This window comes from Daphnia carinata, chromosome 10, assembly GCF_022539665.2.
Source record: "Daphnia carinata strain CSIRO-1 chromosome 10, CSIRO_AGI_Dcar_HiC_V3, whole genome shotgun sequence".
In the NCBI taxonomy this organism is placed as follows: domain Eukaryota; kingdom Metazoa; phylum Arthropoda; class Branchiopoda; order Diplostraca; family Daphniidae; genus Daphnia; species Daphnia carinata.
In genome coordinates, this window is record NC_081340.1 from 3,826,107 (window position 1) to 3,848,099 (window position 21,993).

Genomic DNA, 21,993 nt, shown 5'->3' on the forward strand with positions numbered 1-21,993 from the left:
TTTATCCATTAATTAATAGGTAGAGGAGCTTGTATCATGTCTTAACAAGATTCTGGTGTAATTCAATTTTGATTCAAAGGTATACAAACATGGCATTCATTCGTTACAAACTTCACTGGCAGAGAAGGATGGCAATCTAAGCAGACGAAGTTTCGTGCGAAACGTACATTTTGCCAGTTATTTTATGAAAAACTCTTAAAGAATATTAAAACAGTGAGCCAAATTCTAACGCCATAGATAACTCTTGCAGATCTAAATATAAAGACACGTTATGTTTAATTTAGAAAAACCTTGGCGATTTATGCTACGCAAAATGCATGTGGGTGAATGTACAGTACATCGCTGTGGAACATTGCCATAATCTGCAAAGCTCTTATCGGCCATGATGGCGGTAACGCTACACGTGTATGCCGTAGGGTACGCAGAACAGAGGCAGAGATACAGGAGGGTATATAAAGCGAGAGAAGAGTCAAGCTCGACCAGTTGGTCTTCTGCCGTCACACCGTCTACACGTCAGAGTATTGCTCTTCTCCTCGCAGTGAGTTTTATTCGTTCGAATTCTAAACTTTAAAGTATTTCTAACTGGTGGAGTTTTGTCAACTGGGAGTGAGATCCAAAAATCGGCATTTTGCTTTCTGTCAAAATAATGCAGTGAATCACCAGTTATCGTTCCTGCTGGTGTTTGGGATCTGTTGATTTTTCGATCACAGGCCATTGACGTTGGCGCCAAAAGTTTTTTGTTAAGGTATGCAATCTTGTTACATCAATTTCCGTACTAGTATATTGGCTGCAATGTCTTAGTATTAGCTTTTCCCCAAAGTACTTTCGTTAGGTTTAGCTCAAAACTTGTCTATTCAGTTTATTTTCCTTTGCCCTCGACTTGTCCACGTCAGTGAATCTGTTCATCGGCAACACGCGGTCCTTAGCAGCTTAATCTAATATCATTAGCTGCATTCCGTGCCGCGAGAGGGTTAGGAAGGTGGGTGTGAAACCAAGCTAGTTCTTTGTGAATCCATATTTTTCTCATAATTTTCACTCCTTTAACTATTTGACACCGTTTGCTGATCCATTTAGTTTGCGTTCAGTTACTAATGGCGTTCTTCTTATCCGTTGTGGTGGGCCATAGTTTTTGTCAAGGATTTTTGCTGTGTTCTTTTCAATGTCCACGTGACTTCAACACTTTGAAGCTTATAACGGGAAAGAGTGTGAATGACTTATTAAAGAGTTTTCAGTGGAAGATAGAAATCGATTTTTATTTTGCCGTTTTAACTTTGGCGGAGGCGTTAGCACTTGTGCTAAAATGTCAACGAAAATTGATTTTTAGTTTGCCTCTTGTCGTTGCTGTTCAACTTCGTGAATACAAATATATAAAGGTCGAAATGCTAAAGAACTGCAAAGTGCGATGGGATTGTTACGCAGTGTTGTCAGAGGGAATTTGCAAGTTGTTGATCTATCTGCATTGTTGATCGGATCGATTCACTGCGTCGAATAGAATTTTCTGTTTAAATTTTATTAGCATAACGCCTAACATGTTTAGCTATACCACGTTTGCGACCATTTTTTGCAGAAGAATTATCTTTCATAGGTCAATGTATTCGTTGGCACCCTTTAGAAATAAAGCTTTTATCGAAAATTCGTCCCCGGTTTCCTCTACTACCTTTACTCGAGACTATCTATAAATTATGTTTGCTCTGCCGACTGAGCGTCTTAGACATCTGCTAACAGAACTCTCTTTTTCAAAAAATAGGTTCTCTAAATTATCAGAGGTTATGTTTCCCTGCCATCCATTCAGTTGCACGTTACGGTCTAAGGTATACGGAGATACCGCTTTGCTCTCTGTATCGTTCCCCTTTGATTCATTTTGGTTAGGACAGGAACGTATTCCAGTGAAACTATTGGTCCTCCTGGATCCAGTAGCTCGTTCCACACTACAGGCATGTACCGGAATTGTGGGTGTATAACATCTTCCATGATGTTAGATGCATAGCATGAAAAACACGACAGGGAGTTGAGTCTTGCATTCACCATAAGCGCTTGTCCCGCTCCGCAGCCGCATGCAGTAGTATTGTATGCTTTTTATTCCTCGCCATTTTTTTGTTTATTTTTCATGGCCTGAAGAGCTTGTGGAAGAAAAGCGAAGACGTGTGTTGTCAGTTGCCTCTCGAGTAAAGCATCGCTTAAATGAGTGCGTGCAGTAGTTCTACTTGGAAGAAAACGAGCGATAGTGCAGGAAGGAAAGGGTAGTTATACGTAAAGAAAAAGGGGGAAACGATTTTTGTTTTTAGTCTGGACATGTGAACAAATACTTTTTCACCCCTGTCCCTCGGCCAGAAAAAGGATATTCCATGACAGGTTTCGCCCATGCCAATCTGCAAATGGAACGTTCCTAAATACGGGAATAACTGTGGAACAAACTGCAATTTCGGTCTCTGTCGGCGATGTTTGGTCCTGTACCTTGTTGTTTGCAAGTGGAAGATAGCGTGAATTTATCCCATATCTGATTACGCCGATGCAAGGGCGGAGTTACTCGGCAAACAACAAGGTAAATGCTAGGGAATTCAATGACATGGCCGACAAAGTAACGATGTCGTGTTCAAGTTACTGAGTTTGTCGCCTGTCATCCAGTCCAATAAGCTGAACATTGAACAACGGACATTTCCCGAAATAAAATTGATTGGCGGATTACAATTCCTTTATGGGGATTAAATGTGGATTGACTTGTCTCCCGCTGAAATTTTTACGAGTTAGTCAACGTTGTCGTTTGGATGTGTCACGGATGCATTTGAGATTTGTAAACTACGTCATTGAAGGAGATTAGGTAAAACAGCGTCTTTCTCGGTCTTCCGATAGTTGTGCTGATATCTGTTTAAGTTTCAATGGTAAATCAATCTGAGGGTGTACTGATTTAAAGGGTAAAGGATATTTTTCGACTATTGTAGTTTAATCATGACAGTACTTCCGTTTAATTGGGAAACAATGAAGTGCGAATAACAAACTTTCGCGGCTAAATGCCGCAACCCAATAAACTCATTATAACGCATAACGCACGCATAACGCAAACCATTAAATTCATTTCAGGTAGAATTATTTTTAATGCTAGATTCTACTTCTATTAGCATCATTGTATTTAGATGACTAATTTTCTCGTACGTTTAACAGAGTATTGGACTCTACCATTTCCAGCTGATGGGACTGCCATCGTTAAAGAAATACTCGGACTGCGCCTGGTGAAATTCTAGGCATCGATCGGCATCCATGACGATGGATCCACGTAGGCCGTTGCTGTTTTTCGCCCTGAATGTTCTACTCCAAGTAGCTGATGTCATCGCCGATGACGAATGTAAGTTTTTTTTTTTTACGTCATTCGTTTTTGTCCTCTTTATCCGTCGGATACGATGCGCATTTCCAGCAAATTGTTCGGATGCGGAAGCTTTTATTCACAGCTGAATGATACTCTTGGTTTTGCCATGATGGAACTTCGATCAGTTATTTCCTTTTCTCTTTGAGCGCCTATGTATCGTGTTGCAGCGCTATTATCAGCCGTCAACTCTTGCGAAAACGAAGCCAATGAGCTGTGTCCCTTCCGGCGATGACTCCTTTTAATTAACAATTAGCGGCACGTTTTACAATTTGGTTGTTGTAGATACCTTCTTTTTTTATGTACTCACTAAGTAACGTATTTCAGTTTGAGCCGTGCTATCGTTAGGATTGAAAAAGAAGTTTGGTATAAAAGTATTCGGCGAATTTGAAAAAAAACAGGAGTGGGTGTGTGTATAACAGCTCCTATTACTACGAATTTTAACTCTGTTTTCCTTATCTTTCCCTTCCATCCGCCGGAATAGGTTTTTTTTTTATACGTACAGTACGCCGCTAAACCCACGCTGCCGCTCTTAAAATCTTTTTGTTGTCATGTTGCATTAGTTTAAACAGTACATTACAAAGAGCCACAAAGCAGCAGTACTTCGCCATAAGCTGCCTACATTTTTAATTAGACATCATCAGCTGAACTCAAGGTTGTACACACTTAAAAAAAATGACTTAAGATCGTGCAAGTTGACAGGTACCTCAAACTTAGTACTCTTCATTAGCATTTTTTTTTGTTCCTTTATTTTTCTTATGTTTAACGCTATCCATTTCTTGCTACCTACTCACTCTTCGATAATTGGTGGATTAATAATTGAAACGGTAAAAGATTACGAATGTTAATACGGTCAGCTAACCTATTTTTTTTTCATCTTTATCCATGTGATTTATTGATTGCATAGACTCAGATTTGTTTGTTTTTTGTTTTTAGTCACACCCGGCAAACTCAGGAGGGAGTGATGACGGCATAATGATAATGGGTCGCCTTTAAAAGCGGGACGATCGATAGGACACGTACAACTGTGTTCTTTTTCCTTTTTCTGTTGAAATAACTATTTTTTAAAACCGAGTCAGGAAGGGATAGATCCTGAAGCAAGTAGAAAGCCAAGTCTAAGGTGAAGATATAGAAAAGTTAGACACGTAGAAGTGTATTGTCGTGATACACAATAGAAGCATGGTAACTTCTAATAAGTCACCTTGGATTTTGCTGTTGATAAGCATTTTCGTCTTTGTTATTAATTTTGAAATGCATTGCACGGTGAGATTGTATTGATCGAAACGGGAGATGTAGGAAGTGTGGGGAGGACGTACGAAAAGGCTTAAACGGTTTTACGCTTTTGCCAAACTCTCTTTAAACAGTTTTTTGCCAAGATAATTTACGCCAATCTTGTAGAAAACGATTGGTTTGGATTTGAATTCTTCTAGCGTGTATAGGTGCCAAGCTAACCAACGTATTATTCAAATATTCAATATTAATATTCAGTTTCGTATACGTGAAACCGACGATTTTATCCGCCCTCGTTTATTGACGTTAATATCAGTGTACTTGGGATAGCCTTAATTATTGGAAGGGAAATGGTGGTCGTCAATCAACGTCATAATTGTTATCCATTGAAATGGTGCGTGTGTGGCATAATAGAGTTCGACCGCATTATTATGGGGAGGCGTAAGTTATTACAGACAGCCATTGCTGTGGTTTATATTGCCTATTACAATGCGGTGCATAGAAGCTTGAGTTACTATTAACACCAATTCTCACCGCAAGTTGACAGACGGTTGACTGTCTACACGAGATAGATCACGTCACACTGTATATTAGAAAAGCGCATTAATTGTGCAGTCAGAGCCAAAAACTTGAACGCGTATGCGTTTGTTAGTTCGTGAAATTCCAGGTTTTGGATTTGCGGATGCATTGTTCTTCGCGTGGTCCTATTAATAAGTTCTGAATTACAAAGTCCTCTTTCGAATGGATCAATGTCCGGCTCGCAGAAGGACTTGCGCATCTATTTTGCTTAAAAAGTCTTTGTGAAATCACTACACTAAATCCCGCAAGATGAATTTCATTCGTAGAACAAGAAACTTAGGAAACCAGTTAAATGTAGTTTGTGTGTTTCGCAGTAAAATTAAATCCCGCAGTTGCAACAATCCATTACAAACAAATCACTACTGGACGTAACGTTTCACTCTAAATGCAGAAACGCAATTAAACATTGCATAGAGAACAAAATTTTGGCCTGGCTGCACAATGTAATTGAGTGTTTATCTTGGAGCATTGCAACTCGATGGCTAGTAAAAATTTATTTTGTCGTGTATCGCAGTCGGTTTTTACCGTCAGCGTCGCCAAGTGTGTGGGAAAGCGTTGACAGATCGCTCAACGATGAACGAGACTTCATTAACGAGCAGTTCGAATCCTGCGAACCGTGAGTTATTAAGCACTGTGGAGCACCGAACTATGCAATATTTTGCTGGATTGTCATTGTTCGCTTTTAATTGTCAAGTCAGCTGTAGCACTTCGAATGCAGAATGTTTGCGTCGGTTTTTTCTTTTTCTTGCAATTAACGCGTATTCTTTCTTCGGGAATTTCGGTTAAGAGGCTTTACAGGAAAAGCTCATCACTCTTAACAACACGAATCAGAGAAAGAGGGACCGTAGTAATGTGTTGAAAGACATCAATTCTGGCAGGCTGGTTGACCAGATGCCGCAATCGTCACATGATTTTTGTACATTGAATTACTGAACAGCTCTGGCCGTGTAATTTAGATATGAATTGGGGCCTGAGTGCGTCATTCCCGAGAAATGGGAAGAGATGAAGTGGACGTGCTCGATAATAAGACTGGTTGGCATGTTGTGTCCCATTTCTTTAGTGATTCTTAGGTCCTTATGTTTTACGATATTGAATCGAATCACGTGTGGCTACACTTCTATTGTCATCTAGGGAAAGCGGAATAAAGGGAGGAAGAAAATGAAAAGGTCGCTTCTTGGTCGAATGCATGAGAAAGCGGACAGCTGTTTCCTATTTTCATTTTGAAATGCACACAGCAAATGCGCACAGCTCGCATCGTGGAATATGAATAAACACGTATGCTCTGCATTACCGGGTCTCTATAGACAGTGTCCTAGGTGATGTTCCATGGCATTTGTTGGACAATGGACGTACAACAAACAGAGAAATATAGTGACTAGAAGTTAAAGTTAATATCAAACTATATTTCCCTTTAGACAGCAAGGCTTCTATTTAAAATTTTGTCGTAAATAAACGTAATCATTTTTGCTTTTTTCTATTTCGTACACAAATCAATATCGAGCACTATATACTGATTTTGTAGACTAAAGGTCATAGAGGTTAATTGTTCGTAATTTGATGTTAAATAATTTTGACTAATCACGAATTTTTTGTTATGCAGCAATCCAAATGGAGAAGGTGACAGTCCTAAGTGGGAAAACCGCCGCACTGCCGTGTGACATTACACCACCGACGCTCGACTCGCTCTATCTCGTTCTCTGGTATAAGAACGACTCGGACTTTCCCATTTACAAGTAAGTCACTTTATTACCATCAAAACGTGGCAGTGAGTGGGCCCGTCACTTGACTTTTTGTAGATAATAGTTCCATTCCTAAATTGATGCTAAAAAACTTTAAGAAATTCACAATGTCCCATGGATCTGACTTGCCGTCTAAGAAATAGCGCGCAACATTCTTCATGAAATTGTATGATTGTATATTGGCATATGAAACGGGCAAAGCGAAAGGTTTATTGCTGCACGGCTGTACAACGTGCATCAATAGCGATCATAAACTTTGCCATATACGACGTATATTCGTATTGACCCTTTGAATCGAGTACATTTCAGTCCATTGTAATGCATAGATTATTGAAAAGTGGTAGGCACGACAATAGTTATGGTTGCCTCGCATGAATACTTATCTTGATGAATCATTGCGTTTGCATCATGATTTGGGCCACAGCGATCATCGTTTTGAATGTACAAATAACGTGAATCAGTAAGACGAATCCAAATTGAAATCGTGAGTCGTTTTCAATCAGACGGGTTTCCAATTTGTTGGCTGAAACAAAAGTATCGAAAAATATCGATAAATCGATACGCTAAAACCCATAGAGAAGATTGGTGAGTTGCAAGCAGTACGTCACTAATGAATTTTACGTATGCACGTAGGTACGACGCTCGACGTTCCAGAGAAAATTATCGCCAGCAGCAGACTCAACATGACAGTCAGATGTTTTTGTTACAGCAACAACAACAATACGGCCAAGCACCGTCCAAAAGCAGAATCCAGTTCCAGTTCGATAGTCACCCGGCTCTTTTGTTATTGAATAATGTGGTCGATCCAGATGAGGGCGTCTACCGTTGCAGAGTCGATTTTGGGCGATCACCGACGCGCAACGTTCTCGTACAGCTCACCGTTGTTGGTAAAATGTCGCTTGATTTATTGATTTCATTGTCTGCATGAAAGACAATGACACGTGATGAAGTCGTGCTTACTTTTGGCTTGGTTTTCAAAATTGTAGTTCCACCGGAAAAGATCCGCATCATCGAAGACAATCGACAAGTCTCGTCAGTCATAGGTCCTTACGATGAAGGCGATCAACTCTCATTGAACTGCATCGTCACTGGAGGTCTCGTTCATTCCGTTTTTTTTTATGGTTTTCGTTAATCGCGTTATACTTAACGCGAAAAAATTTTGTGTATAATAGGTCGCCCACGTCCAGAAGTGACTTGGTGGATTGGCGAGAAATTGGTGGATTACACTTACATTGCCACGTCGGAAACTGTGGTTCAAAATATCTTGGTGATTCCGAAATTAGAACGACGTCACTTGCACGCCACTCTCCGATGTCAAGCGTCCAATTACTTTGGTGTCCGCAATGATACACCATCTTATCCTGTGCAGCCTTATTGGTATCAGAATCAACATTCATCATTCCATCATCGGGAGCACCAACACGCGATCGCTTCCAGCGTTCAGCTCGACCTAAATCGTAAGTTGCCCAAATTTCTGCTTGATTGACCCGTTTGTAATATCGTAGTATCGGAATTTGAGAAAGTAAGCTCCCGCCAACCTAGTTGACTCATTAACGACTTGGCCCCACACGTCCTACCGAAATCTATGTAATGAATGTTAAGGCTGCCATACTACTTAGAAGGAATAACTGGATGAAAAGTATCGCATTTCTAGAAGGTATAAAAGTTACGGAGTTAATTTTAGATTTATTGAAGGCTTTTAAAGTTCTTTATTTTTGTTTTGTACATATATTATTTAGCATCTCAAGATTACAACTAGAAGAAGGGATATGTCAGTTGGGTGGTGGAGGGTCCATTCGGGCTTCTGTGGGTATCATCGAACCAACTCGGATAGATAGGCAATCCAGACCCAAATAAGCCATAAAGGAGGGAAGGAAAGTGCAGATGAAATACCCCTTAACTATTGCAGAAGGCAAAGTATACTCGTAAACCCATCAGTCGATCTCCTCCACAAGCACATAACTCGAGAGGCTCTTTAATGGTGCAACTATCGCTTAGCCTCGATGCGTTTGGGACCACATGCGTCAAGTGGGAAATTGATTAGCAATCTTTAGTGATCAGCTGGTGTCAGTAACTGCTAGCCGACGGTAGTCTGGTTTATACTAACGTTAGAAAGACCATCTTCAAATCGTAGTGAATCGAGATTATCGTAGCGCGTAAAACGGCCAGTTTGGTACTGATATCGATAAAAGGATGAAAGTTAGCTCAAGTAGTTCCCATTTCTAAGAGGCTTTGTACGTAATAGATGTCAGCTATACTTTTCACGTCTTCCAAGCGTTTGGACGTATCTTTCTGGTTTAGGGCAACATGGGATGTGGTCTTTTTTGGGGGTAGGTTCATACTGGCGATCGCTTAAACACGTAGGACTAAATTTTTGTACTCCGGGAAGTATTTCACTTCGATGTTGATGTTGGAAGTTGAGTTGGAATACCCAAATTCAATCATAAATGCTTTTAAGAACCAGGCGAGCTGCATTTCACGTCAGTTGGAATCCATGCTTTCCTACAATTTTAATGCTCGTACTCGTGTGTTCCCTCCCGAACACAAATCGGCGTATCGCTCACAAAAACAGATTGAATTTTTATTCAATAGATAACATTCGCAAACTATAAACAAATCAGCAAAGTGAATGGATAAACGTGGATTTCCTGATTTAGTGATTCATTCGTCTCGAGTTTCTAATCGTGGCATTTTATTTGTTGCTATACACGACCCCAAAATTTCCATTTCGCCTCATACTTTGTTTAAAGAATAGGAATATTACTTGGCATAGAGGAAGAATCGTAGGCGTCTGTTTATTACATAATTACGTGACCTGAATAGCATCCTTTTTTTTTTCGTAATGGAAGCAAATGAGCGTGGGATTTAATAACTGATAAATTGACTGTTGATTTTATCAACATCCAAATTCTCTTCATTCCTTATGGTCGTTTGTTTGCCATGCTGTCGATGGACGTGAAGTAACTGTGTTCAACTGCTTGTATTGTCTTAGTAATAATGATTATTTTTCCAGTGCGGCCGTTGTGGGTGGTGATCACCGGTGCGGAAAGGCCGCTCTCTGCTGGCAAGTTGTACACGTTCGAGTGTGTCACTGGAGGGTCTCGTCCTTCCGTCAACCTTCACTGGTACCTTCATTCCGTTCAGCAGCCAGCGCAAGAACGGGTAATTCCTGGATATTTTCAATCAATAAGATTTATAGTGTTCGTACCCCGCAGATCATTATAATAGCATCGCCACCAGATTACGAAGTAATCCGAATGTACTACCTAGAGCTTAAACTCCTTGAACTGACTTTTGCATTCAACAGTGGTGCATGATGTCTGACAAAATTTTTTTTTGGTGGCTAACCAACTTGGTTGACGTCAAACGATAAAATAAAAAATTTTCTATTTCTTTTTCATTGACACGGTATGCAGATGACGAGCGATGGAAGCAACATAACGAGTATCTTAAAGCTTATTCCATCGGCCAAGGATCACGACGCCGAATTGATTTGTTCAGCTGTCAATCCGCTTTTAGTTGTCAATGGCAGTGTCGACACTAATGAGTCTACGTCGTCCGTCAAGACCCGTCGAAAACTCATCGTCCACTGTAAGTCCTTCCTATTTTCTTTTTGCCTCTAAGCTTTAGACCCACACTAAAAAAAATGGTCTTGAAACGTTGTCGTACATGTCCAAGCCCAATTTCCGGTGGTTAACCTAAAGTTCATGTAGCAAAGTTAAGTTTGAGTTATCCTATTCCGCCAGTTAATCTTATTGCCCATTGCCAATATAGTCAAGGCTTCTGGTTATAAAACAGGAGAAAAGGAAACGTATTAGATTTGAGCTATTCGTCAGGCGGCAGTAAAACAAATCGTTTTGTTTTGTTTTTTAAAAATCGATAAAATGGCCGCTTCTAATGCATTGACGGGCTGTGCTCAGAGTCTATTAAGATGTCGCTGAATTGTACGATCGAAACGTCCGTTTCGCCTACAGTTGCGTGAAACTGATACATACCAACGAAAATATTCATTATTCACAACATTCTTTTGTTTCTCGCCTTTCATCCTGCGCCATTTGATAAAGACCCGTAAACCCTTCTAGTCTTGCCATAACAAAATATCTCGAAAAAAAATGGAACCTCATTTTACAAATTTAAATCGTTAGCGCGAAACTGCCGTTAGCAACACTATTAAGAATCGTGTGATGCCCATTTTGTTGTAGCATCGATCTCCCCTATTTTTCCACTTCAACGAAATACGCAATAAAACCGACAAGGCCGCAAGCCCAGCACAATCTCTGATGCTGATGCTACATTCTGTGTTTAATGCGCGTGTGATTACCTCCCCAGTTGGGCGTAGCAACTCCACATAATAATACTGCTCGTCTTCATCATCGTTCCCTCCCGTCTTTTTACGCCGTATTGTTTCCCACATACACAGATCACACGTTAATCAGAGAATTGTATCTCCCATCGACTATAGAATTTTATTTTCTCGCTCCGCCTCTTTCTGGAGGTCCCATGCCTGGTTTGGCAAATCGATTTATTCGTAATTTTGGAGGTGGATGCTGCTTCCACACAGTGTTAATTATTCATGACATAACAATAGCGCAACTCTATTCATCATTTTCTTACAGTTGCACCGACAGCACAACTAGAACTGGGCCGCAGTCTGAATCCGGATTCAATTGCCGAAGGCAATGACGTTTATTTCGAATGTCGCGTTCGCTCCTACCCACCTCCGTATCGCTTCACGTGGACTCACGAGGTAAAACTGTTTTCTTGTCACGGAGAGATAGTATCCCATTTATACTGTTTTGGGATTCCCTTTTTTTCTACTTTGTTATGTTGCCTCTAACGGAAGTCAACAAACACGTAGATATTTGCAAACAAGGCTTCTTGTATTTCGCGGAAAGAAAAGAATTGCATTGTTCAAACGATGCATTCTCTGACTTCCTGAAATGGCGGCTACACAAGAAAAAGCATTGCTAGTTTTTGCCTATTATAGCTAACATGAAACCATACCTCGTCATTTCGATTAGACTACAGTAAATCAAATTTAATTGGTTAGGCTTACGATGTAGCATGCGTACATATTATACTCCATTATCAGCAGCTATGCCGCCCTCGGTAGGTAGATTTACGATAGTGTAATTGAATCCCTTGTCTTGGGCATCGAAGTTAATGGCCAATTAAACAGAGCTGCAAGTGAAATGCATATAAACTTTCAGATTTCGTAGTCAATCAAAATGTAATAATGATTAAATTTCATGCCAGGGGCAAAACATAAAAGAAAATGCATCGGCTGGGGTCATCATGGTAGAACAAAGTCTTGTTATTCGTCGAGTTTCGCGGTCCCATTCCGGACGTTATTCTTGCAGTGCTGTTAACTCAGAGGGCAGTGGAATCAGCAATGCAGTACAACTCCGTGTCATGTGTAAGTTAAAACACTAGCAAATTGAAAAACATAACACAATAAACTTGTCTTACGTGTCCGGGCTGTCATCCTTATTTGTGGTTGTCCAGTTCAGCCGGTCTGCCGCCCAGGTCAAAAACTTCTGTACGGAGTTGCTAAACAAGACACGATTACCGTGAAGTGCCAGACGGATGCCATTCCACCCGTATGACAGAAATTTTCACCTTCACAAAAATTCACTCTATCAGCAACTAAATGAATTACAGGCACACTCGCACAGATGGGCGTTCAACACTTCGATTTTAGATGTGACAGAATTGCTGGAAAATCAAATATTACAAAACAACGGTCTTGCTGAGGTAATGGAGAAAAACATAACCATTTGAACGCCGGAATTTTGAAACAACGGCTTAGATACACACAAGTTCTCGAAATCACAGACATGTTCTCAGCAGAATTACGCAATATCTTTTATCGTTGACAATAGGGGGGTGTGGAGGCGAATGGAACCAGCGTTCTTTCCTACTCACCACAATCCGATCGCGATTACGGTAGTCTACTCTGCTGGGGACGTAACGCAGTTGGTGAACAGCGAGAGCCTTGCGTCTATCGCATCTTCCTTGGAGGTTTTACTTTAATTGTCGTGAAATGATAACAGCATCTTTGCTAACATATTGTTGTACTACAGTGCGTCCGGATCCGCCAAACAATTGCTCGGTATTGAATCAAACGGCCGATGCAGTCGAAGTGTGGTGCCGGCCGGGATTTGATGGCGGCCATCCGCAACTGTTCCAATTTGAAATCTTTGATACGCAATCGGCTGTTCTCCTTTACAATAAATCCGGAAGGTATCCACACTTGCGCGTTGGCAACTTGGAATCTGGTGTGAAGCTGTTCATCCAAATCTCGTCCTATAATCAACGTGGAAGATCCCCGTTTGTACCGCTGGAGGCCTACACAATCAAAATCGCTGATAAACAAACAGGTTAGAACTTCGAAGATTTGTCACAAAATAGCTCATCAATTGTTCACCATTGTTTTCTGTTGTGCTAGTGATCATGGAAACCGAAGGTTGGGCTTCAATGCTAGGCATGGCCAGTGGGATCCCTGTTTCAATCGTGTTCGCATATATCGTCATCGCGTTAGTGTCCCGATTCCGCCGTCGGAACAATTCTCGTTCTACTCAAAATGAGCATGCTCCCCGTAAAACTCATGAGACGAAAGCCGATACTATAGTGACTGCCAATGATGGCCAACATCACCAGAGCACCGAAGATCCGGATATCATTATCAACAAGAATGCAGGTAAGCGTGGCCTGAAAGGCAACATAGGAAAACAGCAGAAATTTAACAATGTACTGTTCCACCAGATCACGAGCAGCACCTAATGCAACAGCATCATTGTGCATCTGAACCTACCGCCTATTGTGTATGTTAATAACATGAATTTATTTTCGTGTCGGGTGGTATTGAATATGACTTCATTTATTCCATATTCATGCAAATAGGAAAAGGAAGTGGAAGATCAGGCCCAACACGACTGTGAACTTATTCAGTCAAATCGTTTAAATCGCACAGATTTGGACAAACCTGTTGCTGTTGTCACGAGCAACCAGTATTACCGCTCTCTCAATAGACTGTCACGTGCCGATCAACCTTGGATGGCTACTGATATGGACACTATTGTTGTCGCCCAACCACCTCATCGACAATTACAAATGCCAGTTCATTTGTTATAAGTAACAGGTAATTTATGGCTGTTAATTCGATAGAGTCCGGTCTGAAATAATTAGGATGGTGACATAACGTAAATGAATTTTCCATGGCGCAGCCATGCGTCAGACCCGCACCTTGCGTTCTAGCGGTTCCAGTCAGTTGAAGATGTACCGAAGACATCAAGTGAGTATTGTACACTTCAATCTTCCGCTGGCGGAATAACTGCCGTGGCTGAAAGAAAGTTGAAGATATCTCATCGTCGATGGGCAACTCTTTTTGCGGTTACTGGACACGCCCTAACGGCGAGTGCATGATTTGAAGGCCATCATATTCTGAATCCTTGTCGTGGAAGCAATAGCCATGAGATACTTTTCGGATTCTGGAACGTGTCAGAAAACGGTGATTAATTTAGACCATGGATAGAATTCTCATTCGATAATTGTTACTTTCCATTTTCAGGACTTGTGATACACTTACAGCCATCAATATGCCATAACCACAAAAACGCACATGTTTCACGATGAAGATGCGTCCATTTCATCATTAAGTATTAAAATGTTAACAGGTTGTTTAACACGGGCCTTTTTTTTTCAAATAAGTCACCAGTTTTCCGTGTTTAACATTTATCATTATAAGTTATCATAACAAAAGTTATTCATGGTAATTGCTTTAACATGTTCCATTTTTGGCAAAAAAGGAAGCTTTAGAAATCTAATATTTCCCGAACTGAGCAAACAAATGTGCATTAATTCTTCGTACGTTCTGTCGATTATTATTGGCTCGAGTACAACAAATGGTATTTTCTTTTTAATGCAAAGAACAAATATGTTGTTTTGGTTAAAACGTACGAAGAGACTTACCAAAATTTCTCTTTTGGCTTCAAGATTCTTGAATAAAGTACCACTACTTCTAAACCAATGCAATCAAGAACTGAAAAATTTACATTTACTCAAGTGTATCTGCCGACAACACCGAAGATCATGAGAAAACCGCTGTACTATTTGTTATCTTGAGGGAAATGTGGCCTCACATGCATGGCATTCTACTTCAGCTTTGTTACTATTTAAAATCATCCAGAGAGCCTAAGAAGAAAATGATGGCTTCGTTTCATCCCTATGGTCGCTGAAACAACAATGAAGTTCGTGTGCCAAATCTATAATGCGATATCACCGACGAACTGAGAGCGGTGAAGAATTTAACTTCGTTAAATTGCAATTGTTCATACAAAAAATTGCGTTGTCGGCGCGAATTTAAATTTGGCTCGTCCAGTTTTTGTGATACGGCTGGAACGAACTGGAATTTATTTTATTAGCATGTCTGCATTTCTAATTTTTTGTGTATTTTTATGTTTTACAGGTGTGGCTCAGCCGAAAACAGATGGTGCGTCATGATAATTGCCGAAAGACTATTCTAAAAGTCTGGAATTCTGAAGTCTGAGAAGAAGTCGCCCTAAAGTGTTACTGTATTGGCCTCGCAACCATTTTTATGCAATAATTTGCTAACCCTGCTATATCATGAAAAGTTCTTGTAGATATTTCACAAGAGCTATCTGGTCTACGCAACGTTAGCCCTTGTCGTGTCTAGGTGATTAGAAATCGGGTACACGTATTTCTATGATTCCATTCTCTTCCATTCACCTGATTTGTTTGATCCTTTCTTATCCATTCACTTTCGCGCAATCGAATTATCGTAGCATGCAAATACGTCCCCGCCTGTAGTTATCACCATCAAATTGGTAACATATAAAAAGGGCCGTCTGACCAACTTCAAAGTATCAGTTCTCAAACTGTCTTGACAACCTCACATCTCTTCCAACATGAAGGTAAAATTTGTCAGAATCACCGAAAGCTAAATAACTCTACGACTTGGCAAGAAACTGTTAAACTTAACATTTGAATGTTTACATTTTAGTTCGCCATTCTCTTTGCTGTCTTTGCCGTCGCCGCTGCCAGTGATATCTATAACAAGACACCGGCTTACTCCGCACCATCTTACAAGGCACCGGCTTACTCAGCACCATCTTACGAGGCTCCAGCCTACTCTGCCCCAGCCTACTCCGCACCTTCCTACTCTGCCCCAGCCTACTCTGCTCCAGCCTACTCTGCCCCAGCCTACTCTGCCCCAGCCTACTCTGCCCCAGCCTACTCTGCTCCAGTCTACACCGCCCCAGCTTACTCCACTCCAGCCTATTCCGCACCGGCCTACTCCGCACCAGTAGAATACGTGAGTTACCTTTTACTCGCAAAAACAGACATTTTGATGACTATAACCTATTAAATGATTTGAAATTTACCAGCCTGCGCAACCATACAGCTTCTCTTATAACGTGAAAGACGAGCCATCGTACAATGATTTCATCCACTCTGAGAGCAGCGACGGCAAGGTGACGACCGGCTCTTACCGCGTCCTTCTCCCCGACGGCCGCACCCAGGTCGTCACCTACAAGGCTGACAGCTACGGATACACCGCTGATGTGAAATACGAAGGCGAGGCCAAATACCCAGAATACAAACCTTCCGAATACAAAGCCCCTGCGTACTCTACGCCATCCTACAAAGCTCCCGTTTATACAACCCCCGCACCAGCATACAAAGCTCCAGTTTACACAACTCCTGCGCCAGCCTACAAAGCTCCCGTTTACACAACCCCCGCACCAGCCTACAAGGCACCCGAATACAAAGCTCCTACTTACGTAGCACCCACGTATAGTGCACCAGCTTACTCCGCACCTGCCTACAAAGCCCCCCAATACAAGACCCCCGCTTACACCGCCCCGGCCTATAAAGCACCAGTTTATACCACGACCGCTTACCCTAAGTATTAATTCATTGTGAAGTGAATTTTACAATTGATCTGAAAATTATTTAATTAATTTAACACTGAACTGTATAAAACGGAGAGTTATGAAACCTGATTTTCCTGTAATGAAACATTTGACGAACGAAGTATTTCGTACGTAATTCAAGTTCTTTGAATTACATCAACATACAAATGAGAATCTTGTTTTCCGGTTTTGGTTTGAAACAAATATAAATGTTTTTTAATTCTTTGAAGTAGTAAGCCTCATCCTCAATTCCTAAATTGTAATCATAATATCGGCTCGATGGTCTAGGGGTATGATTCTCGCTTAGGGTGCGAGAGGTCCCGGGTTCAAATCCCGGTCGAGCCCGGCAAATATCTGTTTAATGTTATTTTGTTAAAATTAGTTATAAATTTATTTAGTTTTTATGCTTTTCCTTTTTGTGATCGGGTATATGGTGGTAAGAGACTACGTTCGAATCAATTTCCAGAGCATTTATGAGTCAAACAAGCCACAATATGTCTTCCAGTATTGCTTTATTCATAATGTCCTTTCTCGGCTTTTACCAGGTTGTTTCCTGCCTACCACCAGTAGAAGTTACGTTCAGTTAAGTTAGGTTAGGTAGGTTAAACTAGAATAGGTTTAGTTAAACTAGGTTAATTTAGATTGTTATTGCAGTTTCTTCGAAAAAATAGATTTACATATGAAAACCATTTGGCAACTCCGCTGTGAAGTGCACTAGCAAGACGCGCCGTGAGGTGGAATAGGTGTCAGCTATTCTAGAAGTTTTTAGCACCTTGGGAATGAAGCTGCCAAGTAAACTATCATCTTCGATTTAATTGGTTTAGTAACTGTTTAAAAACAATGTTAGGTGGAAATTGCCAACGGAGTTCAGGATACAGTGGAAAGTAATGTCATATGGCGTTGTAATCCGATCTGATTAGTTGTTGTGATAACATGTTTCAGGTGATGCCAATGATTTTGACAAAAACGAAGAAGTCCATTTTGATGTTGGCGTTGGTAAAAGCTTGCACTAGACTCTTTAGAAAATTCGTGGAGTTTCCCGGGGCATGCCATCCAAGCTAACCACTCTACTATTTTCTTGTTAAAGGATGATCCGAGGATTCTCCATCTGCACTATAGAGATCTAACATAGGTAATCCTTTTTTTAAATAAATACAGAGTTCTTGATGTTATTGATCTTATCATTATTTACTTTTTGTCCTTCTGTCTTTGATGCAAAATATTGTTGATGGAGGAAATGGTCCTGGAACGAGGTTATGCCATGTACGATAGGCACACTCTTTCTTCTTACCAAAGGTCACCTGCCTTGTCTTCCCATCCATAATGAAGAATAGCCATTGGTCTAAAAATATTGAAAGCTTGTTTTTAAATTATTTATTCTGACTGGTAACTTAAGGACTGAGACATTTCATTAGAAATTGTGGGCAAGTGAAAGAGGATTGCAAACTATTTGTTTTTTCATTGTTTTTTTTTTGTCATCTACCACATAACTATCCCTAAAGGATGTTGTATTAGTAAAAATCAAATGAGTGTCTGCCCACTAGCATTAAATCGAAAAAAATGCCTATTGGTTTCGGCGACCGCAGATTCCCTCATTACAGGCGGCATTCTAAGATCCTCGCCGCCATTGATTTGTTTATATTGCTTTTTTTTAGTAGATCGGCGATTAAAGGTTTCTTTTCCATTTCATGGAAGGACGTATGGCTTTGATGAAAATTGCCATTAAGACTGCCGAAGCTGCATATGGTACGGAAACCTAAAAATGGCATTGAGTTCGACTTCACACATGGGCTAGGTACTTCTCGCTTTTTTGTCAATCGATAAAGTAGTTTCAATGCTATTAATTTGCATTCACAGAATTTTTGTGGAGGATGAAGTGAAGCCTGGAAGCGTTCGAAGATGGAAGAGCCGGCCTACAGTTGAAAAACACTTAGAGCGCATTACGGTTGGTAAAGTAGTAGAGTAAGAAATTGTATGCGTAACGGTTTTTTTTTTCTATTCTTAAAATAGGTTAATAGTAACACTGGGTGGAAAAGGTTCTTGAATGAAGCGAGACACTGAATAAATTGTGATGCTTAGATGGATGACATTGCATTTCTATACTGCATTCAGATTCCCCATACGGTATTTAATATTTAAACAATTGAAGTGTATATCTGGGCTCCCTTCCTTTCCGTAGCCCCGTTTCCCCTTGACTCATAATAAGCCCGTAGGGGGTCATGCCCCTACTGTACGGTATATATAAAAATAACATATACCGAGGTTTGGAGGGCTCTGGCCGGAAAGGGGACGTGGGGGTCCGCGTAGTCCGATGATGTGTTCACGGAGGGCGATGTGGCTATCCGCAAATCCGAATTAAAGGTTAATCGCTCCAGTAAAAATGTTCCATATCTTCGGCTCTTCTTCCGGCTTCTCTTAGCCAATCACCGGGTAATCTCCCCGGTGGGTCAACAAGGCAGTGTCTCCCCCTGCCTGGGTTGACGGCAACTTTTGAAAGGGCTATTGTGCCTTTTTAAAGTTGCAAAAATAATTGTAATGTGCAGAGAATTGTCAATAAAATTTTTTTTATAAAATATTTGTTGCAAAATTTGTTTCTTTCATTGTCTGTAGTCGCTGTGTTCACACATTACACTTCACATCTTTTTTTTTTTTATTTAGCGTACTCAATTTACCTTCATTATTTTTGCCACCTTTGATGGTAAGCATTGTTTCCATTGGTAAATCGCTTATCTTCATTTTTATACATTTACTGAGGTTTGAACTCAGGGAAACAGGTATCGCAGCTAAAGGCTCTTCCACAGAGCTATGAACCGTATGAAAACAATAGACAGATAATCATATAGTTGTGAAAGACTGCATAAACATCCTAGACGATAACATATGATATGCGATAATAAAAAATTTAGATGTATCTCGTGGCTCAATGTTAGAGCATCGGCGTTGCACGCTGAATGTCTGGGGATCGGTTCCCATACGAGTAAAATAAAATCCAAATACAAAACTACTTCAAAAAATATTCAGGTATTACACGTTGTTCCTTGAGTTTAAGTTGAAGAATTCAAAGAGTGCAATAAATAATAATTGAATAATTACAGATAAACCAATGGAAACAATGCTTACCATCAAAGGTGGCAAAACCAATAAAGGTGAATTGAGCAAGCTAAATTAACAAAAAAAAAAAAAAGTTGATTAATGTAATGTGTAAACACAGCGAAAACAGACAATGAAAGAAACAAATTTTGCAACAAATATTTTATAAAAAAAAATTTATTGACAATTCTCTGCACATTACAATTATTTTTGCAACTTTAAAAAGGCACAATAGCCCTTTCAAAAGTTGCCGTCAACCCAGGCAGGGGGAGACACTGCCTTGTTGACCCACCGGGGAGATTACCCGGTGATTGGCTAAGAGAAGCCGGAAGAAGAGCCGAAGATATGGAACATTTTTACTGGAGCGATTAACCTTTAATTCGGATTTGTGGGTAGCCACGTCGCCCTCCGTGAACACATCATCGGACTACGCGGACCCCCACGTCCCCTTTCCGGCCAGAGCCCTCCAAACCTCGGTATATGTTATTTTTATATATACCGTACAGTAGGGGCATGACCCCCTACGGGCTTATTATGAGTCAAGGGGAAACGGGGCTACGGAAAGGAAGGGAGCCCAGATATACACTTCAATTTTTTAAATATTAAATACCGTATGGGGAATCTGAATGCAGTATAGAAATGCAATGTCATCCATCTAAGCATCACAATTTATTCAGTGTCTCGCTTCATTCAAGAACCTTTTCCACCCAGTGTTACTATTAACCTATTTTAAGAATAGAAAAAAAAAAACCGTTACGCATACAATTTCTTACTCTACTACTTTACCAACCGTAATGCGCTCTAAGTGTTTTTCAACTGTAGGCCGGCTCTTCCATCTTCGAACGCTTCCAGGCTTCACTTCATCCTCCACAAAAATTCTGTGAATGCAAATTAATAGCATTGAAACTACTTTATCGATCTTTCACTTGCCCACAATCTGTAAACCGAAGTGTCACTCACGGTGGCAGTCGTTAAAAGTTACCGATAAGAATAAATAACATAAAAACAGCTTTCAATATTTTTAGACCAATCGGTCTTCTTCGTTATGGACGGGGAAGTCAAGGCAGGTGACCTTTGGTAAGAAGACAGAGTGAATCTGTCATGTGACATAGTCTCTGTCCAGCAGCATTTTCTCCATCAGCAACATTTTGCATGAAAGACAGAAGGACAAAAAAGTAAATAGTATAAGATTAAGTCAACTTTGTAAAAAAAATAAAACAAAAAGGATAACCTGAGTAAGATCTCTAATGCTGATGGAGAATCATTGGATCATCGATTAACAAGAAGAGTTTCAACATAGCTTTAGCCTGGATGGCATTATCTGGTGGTAGTAGGTTGATATCCTACATTGATGTTTGAGCACAAGCCTAAGGTAAATTTTGGCAAAACAGGTTGGCACCTCTGAAGTCTTCACCAAATGAGATCTGTTGCGAATTTTGTTTCCTTTTTCATTGTCCTTCCTCTTAGTTTTCAAATAACGTTTATGTGATCCTTGACATGGTAGAGTCAAACTAAGATCCCAAGCTCGACCAAAGGCTGAAGATTTTTGGATGCACGAAGGATGAAGCCTTATGAATAAATTCACCTTGTGACCTATGGAAAACATATATTGAGGCATGTTTTACAGCTGTCATTAGTATAGGAATTTGTACATGCTCACAATCAGAGATGCAATCATTTGACAGCTTTGGGACAATCCATGAGCTTGTGTGCCAATTGATATTGATACATCTGCAATGAAGTTTTGTTAATATTGTTTTAATGGCACTGTACCACAATGACAGAAAAAATTTGAAAAGCACTGTGAAACCATTACGCGAATGGTAGTTACCAACAATTCTCTTTCGTCAGGAGCTACAAAATTTTATTTCTTCCTTACGAGGATGGAAGCTGCAAATTGGGTTTCTTCAGCTTGGGGTGGAGACGCCTTTCATGTCCATCCAGGTTTGTATTCTAGGGCGTGCATTCGTCAAATTTTTCTCCCGCGTGGTAAACCTTATTTGTGGGGAGAAAAAAAAAAAAAATTTTTAAACAAACCCTTCAAGAGTAAAAACAAAATGCA

The 21,993-nt window shown here is 40.3% G+C and overlaps 2 protein-coding genes and 1 non-coding gene across 3 annotated transcripts; all 3 read left to right on the forward strand.

The window, feature by feature from the left end:
* The first annotated feature begins 513 nt into the window (after nt 1–513).
* On the forward strand, nt 514–14,931 carry LOC130699492 (protein turtle-like). The gene is made up of 19 exons (XM_057521787.2): nt 514–745; nt 3,160–3,340; nt 6,768–6,900; nt 7,540–7,793; nt 7,893–8,000; nt 8,079–8,363; nt 9,920–10,068; nt 10,323–10,497; nt 11,523–11,653; nt 12,163–12,322; nt 12,412–12,506; nt 12,568–12,660; nt 12,789–12,927; nt 12,990–13,286; nt 13,355–13,606; nt 13,672–13,730; nt 13,810–14,047; nt 14,133–14,416; nt 14,477–14,931. Exons 2-17 carry the CDS (start codon nt 3,256–3,258, stop codon nt 14,038–14,040), a joined length of 2,646 nt encoding a protein of 881 aa, XP_057377770.1. The 5' UTR covers nt 514–745; nt 3,160–3,255; the 3' UTR covers nt 14,041–14,047; nt 14,133–14,416; nt 14,477–14,931.
* Nucleotides 14,932–15,632: 701 nt separating this feature from the next.
* LOC130700077 (uncharacterized) lies at nt 15,633–17,066 on the forward strand. The gene is made up of 3 exons (XM_057522088.2): nt 15,633–15,839; nt 15,929–16,240; nt 16,314–17,066. Exons 1-3 carry the CDS (start codon nt 15,834–15,836, stop codon nt 16,839–16,841), a joined length of 846 nt encoding a protein of 281 aa, XP_057378071.1. The 5' UTR covers nt 15,633–15,833; the 3' UTR covers nt 16,842–17,066.
* Nucleotides 17,067–17,114: 48 nt separating this feature from the next.
* On the forward strand, nt 17,115–17,186 carry Trnap-agg (transfer RNA proline (anticodon AGG)). The gene has a single exon. It is a non-coding gene; the product is annotated as a tRNA-Pro (tRNA).
* The last annotated feature ends 4,807 nt before the right edge of the window (nt 17,187–21,993 follow it).

Excerpts from the sequence above, each read along its gene's own strand:
- LOC130700077 (XM_057522088.2), top strand. Across the intron at positions 16,241-16,313 it reads ACTCCGCACCAGTAGAATAC|CCTGCGCAACCATACAGCTT; the intron begins GTGAGTTACCTT and ends GAAATTTACCAG.
- LOC130699492 (XM_057521787.2), top strand. The coding sequence starts at position 3,256 with ATGACGATGGATCCACGTAGGCCGTTGCTGTTTTTCGCCCTGAATGTT. Across the intron at positions 3,341-6,767 it reads TGTCATCGCCGATGACGAAT|CAATCCAAATGGAGAAGGTG; the intron begins GTAAGTTTTTTT and ends TTTGTTATGCAG. Across the intron at positions 12,323-12,411 it reads AGTACAACTCCGTGTCATGT|TTCAGCCGGTCTGCCGCCCA; the intron begins GTAAGTTAAAAC and ends GTGGTTGTCCAG.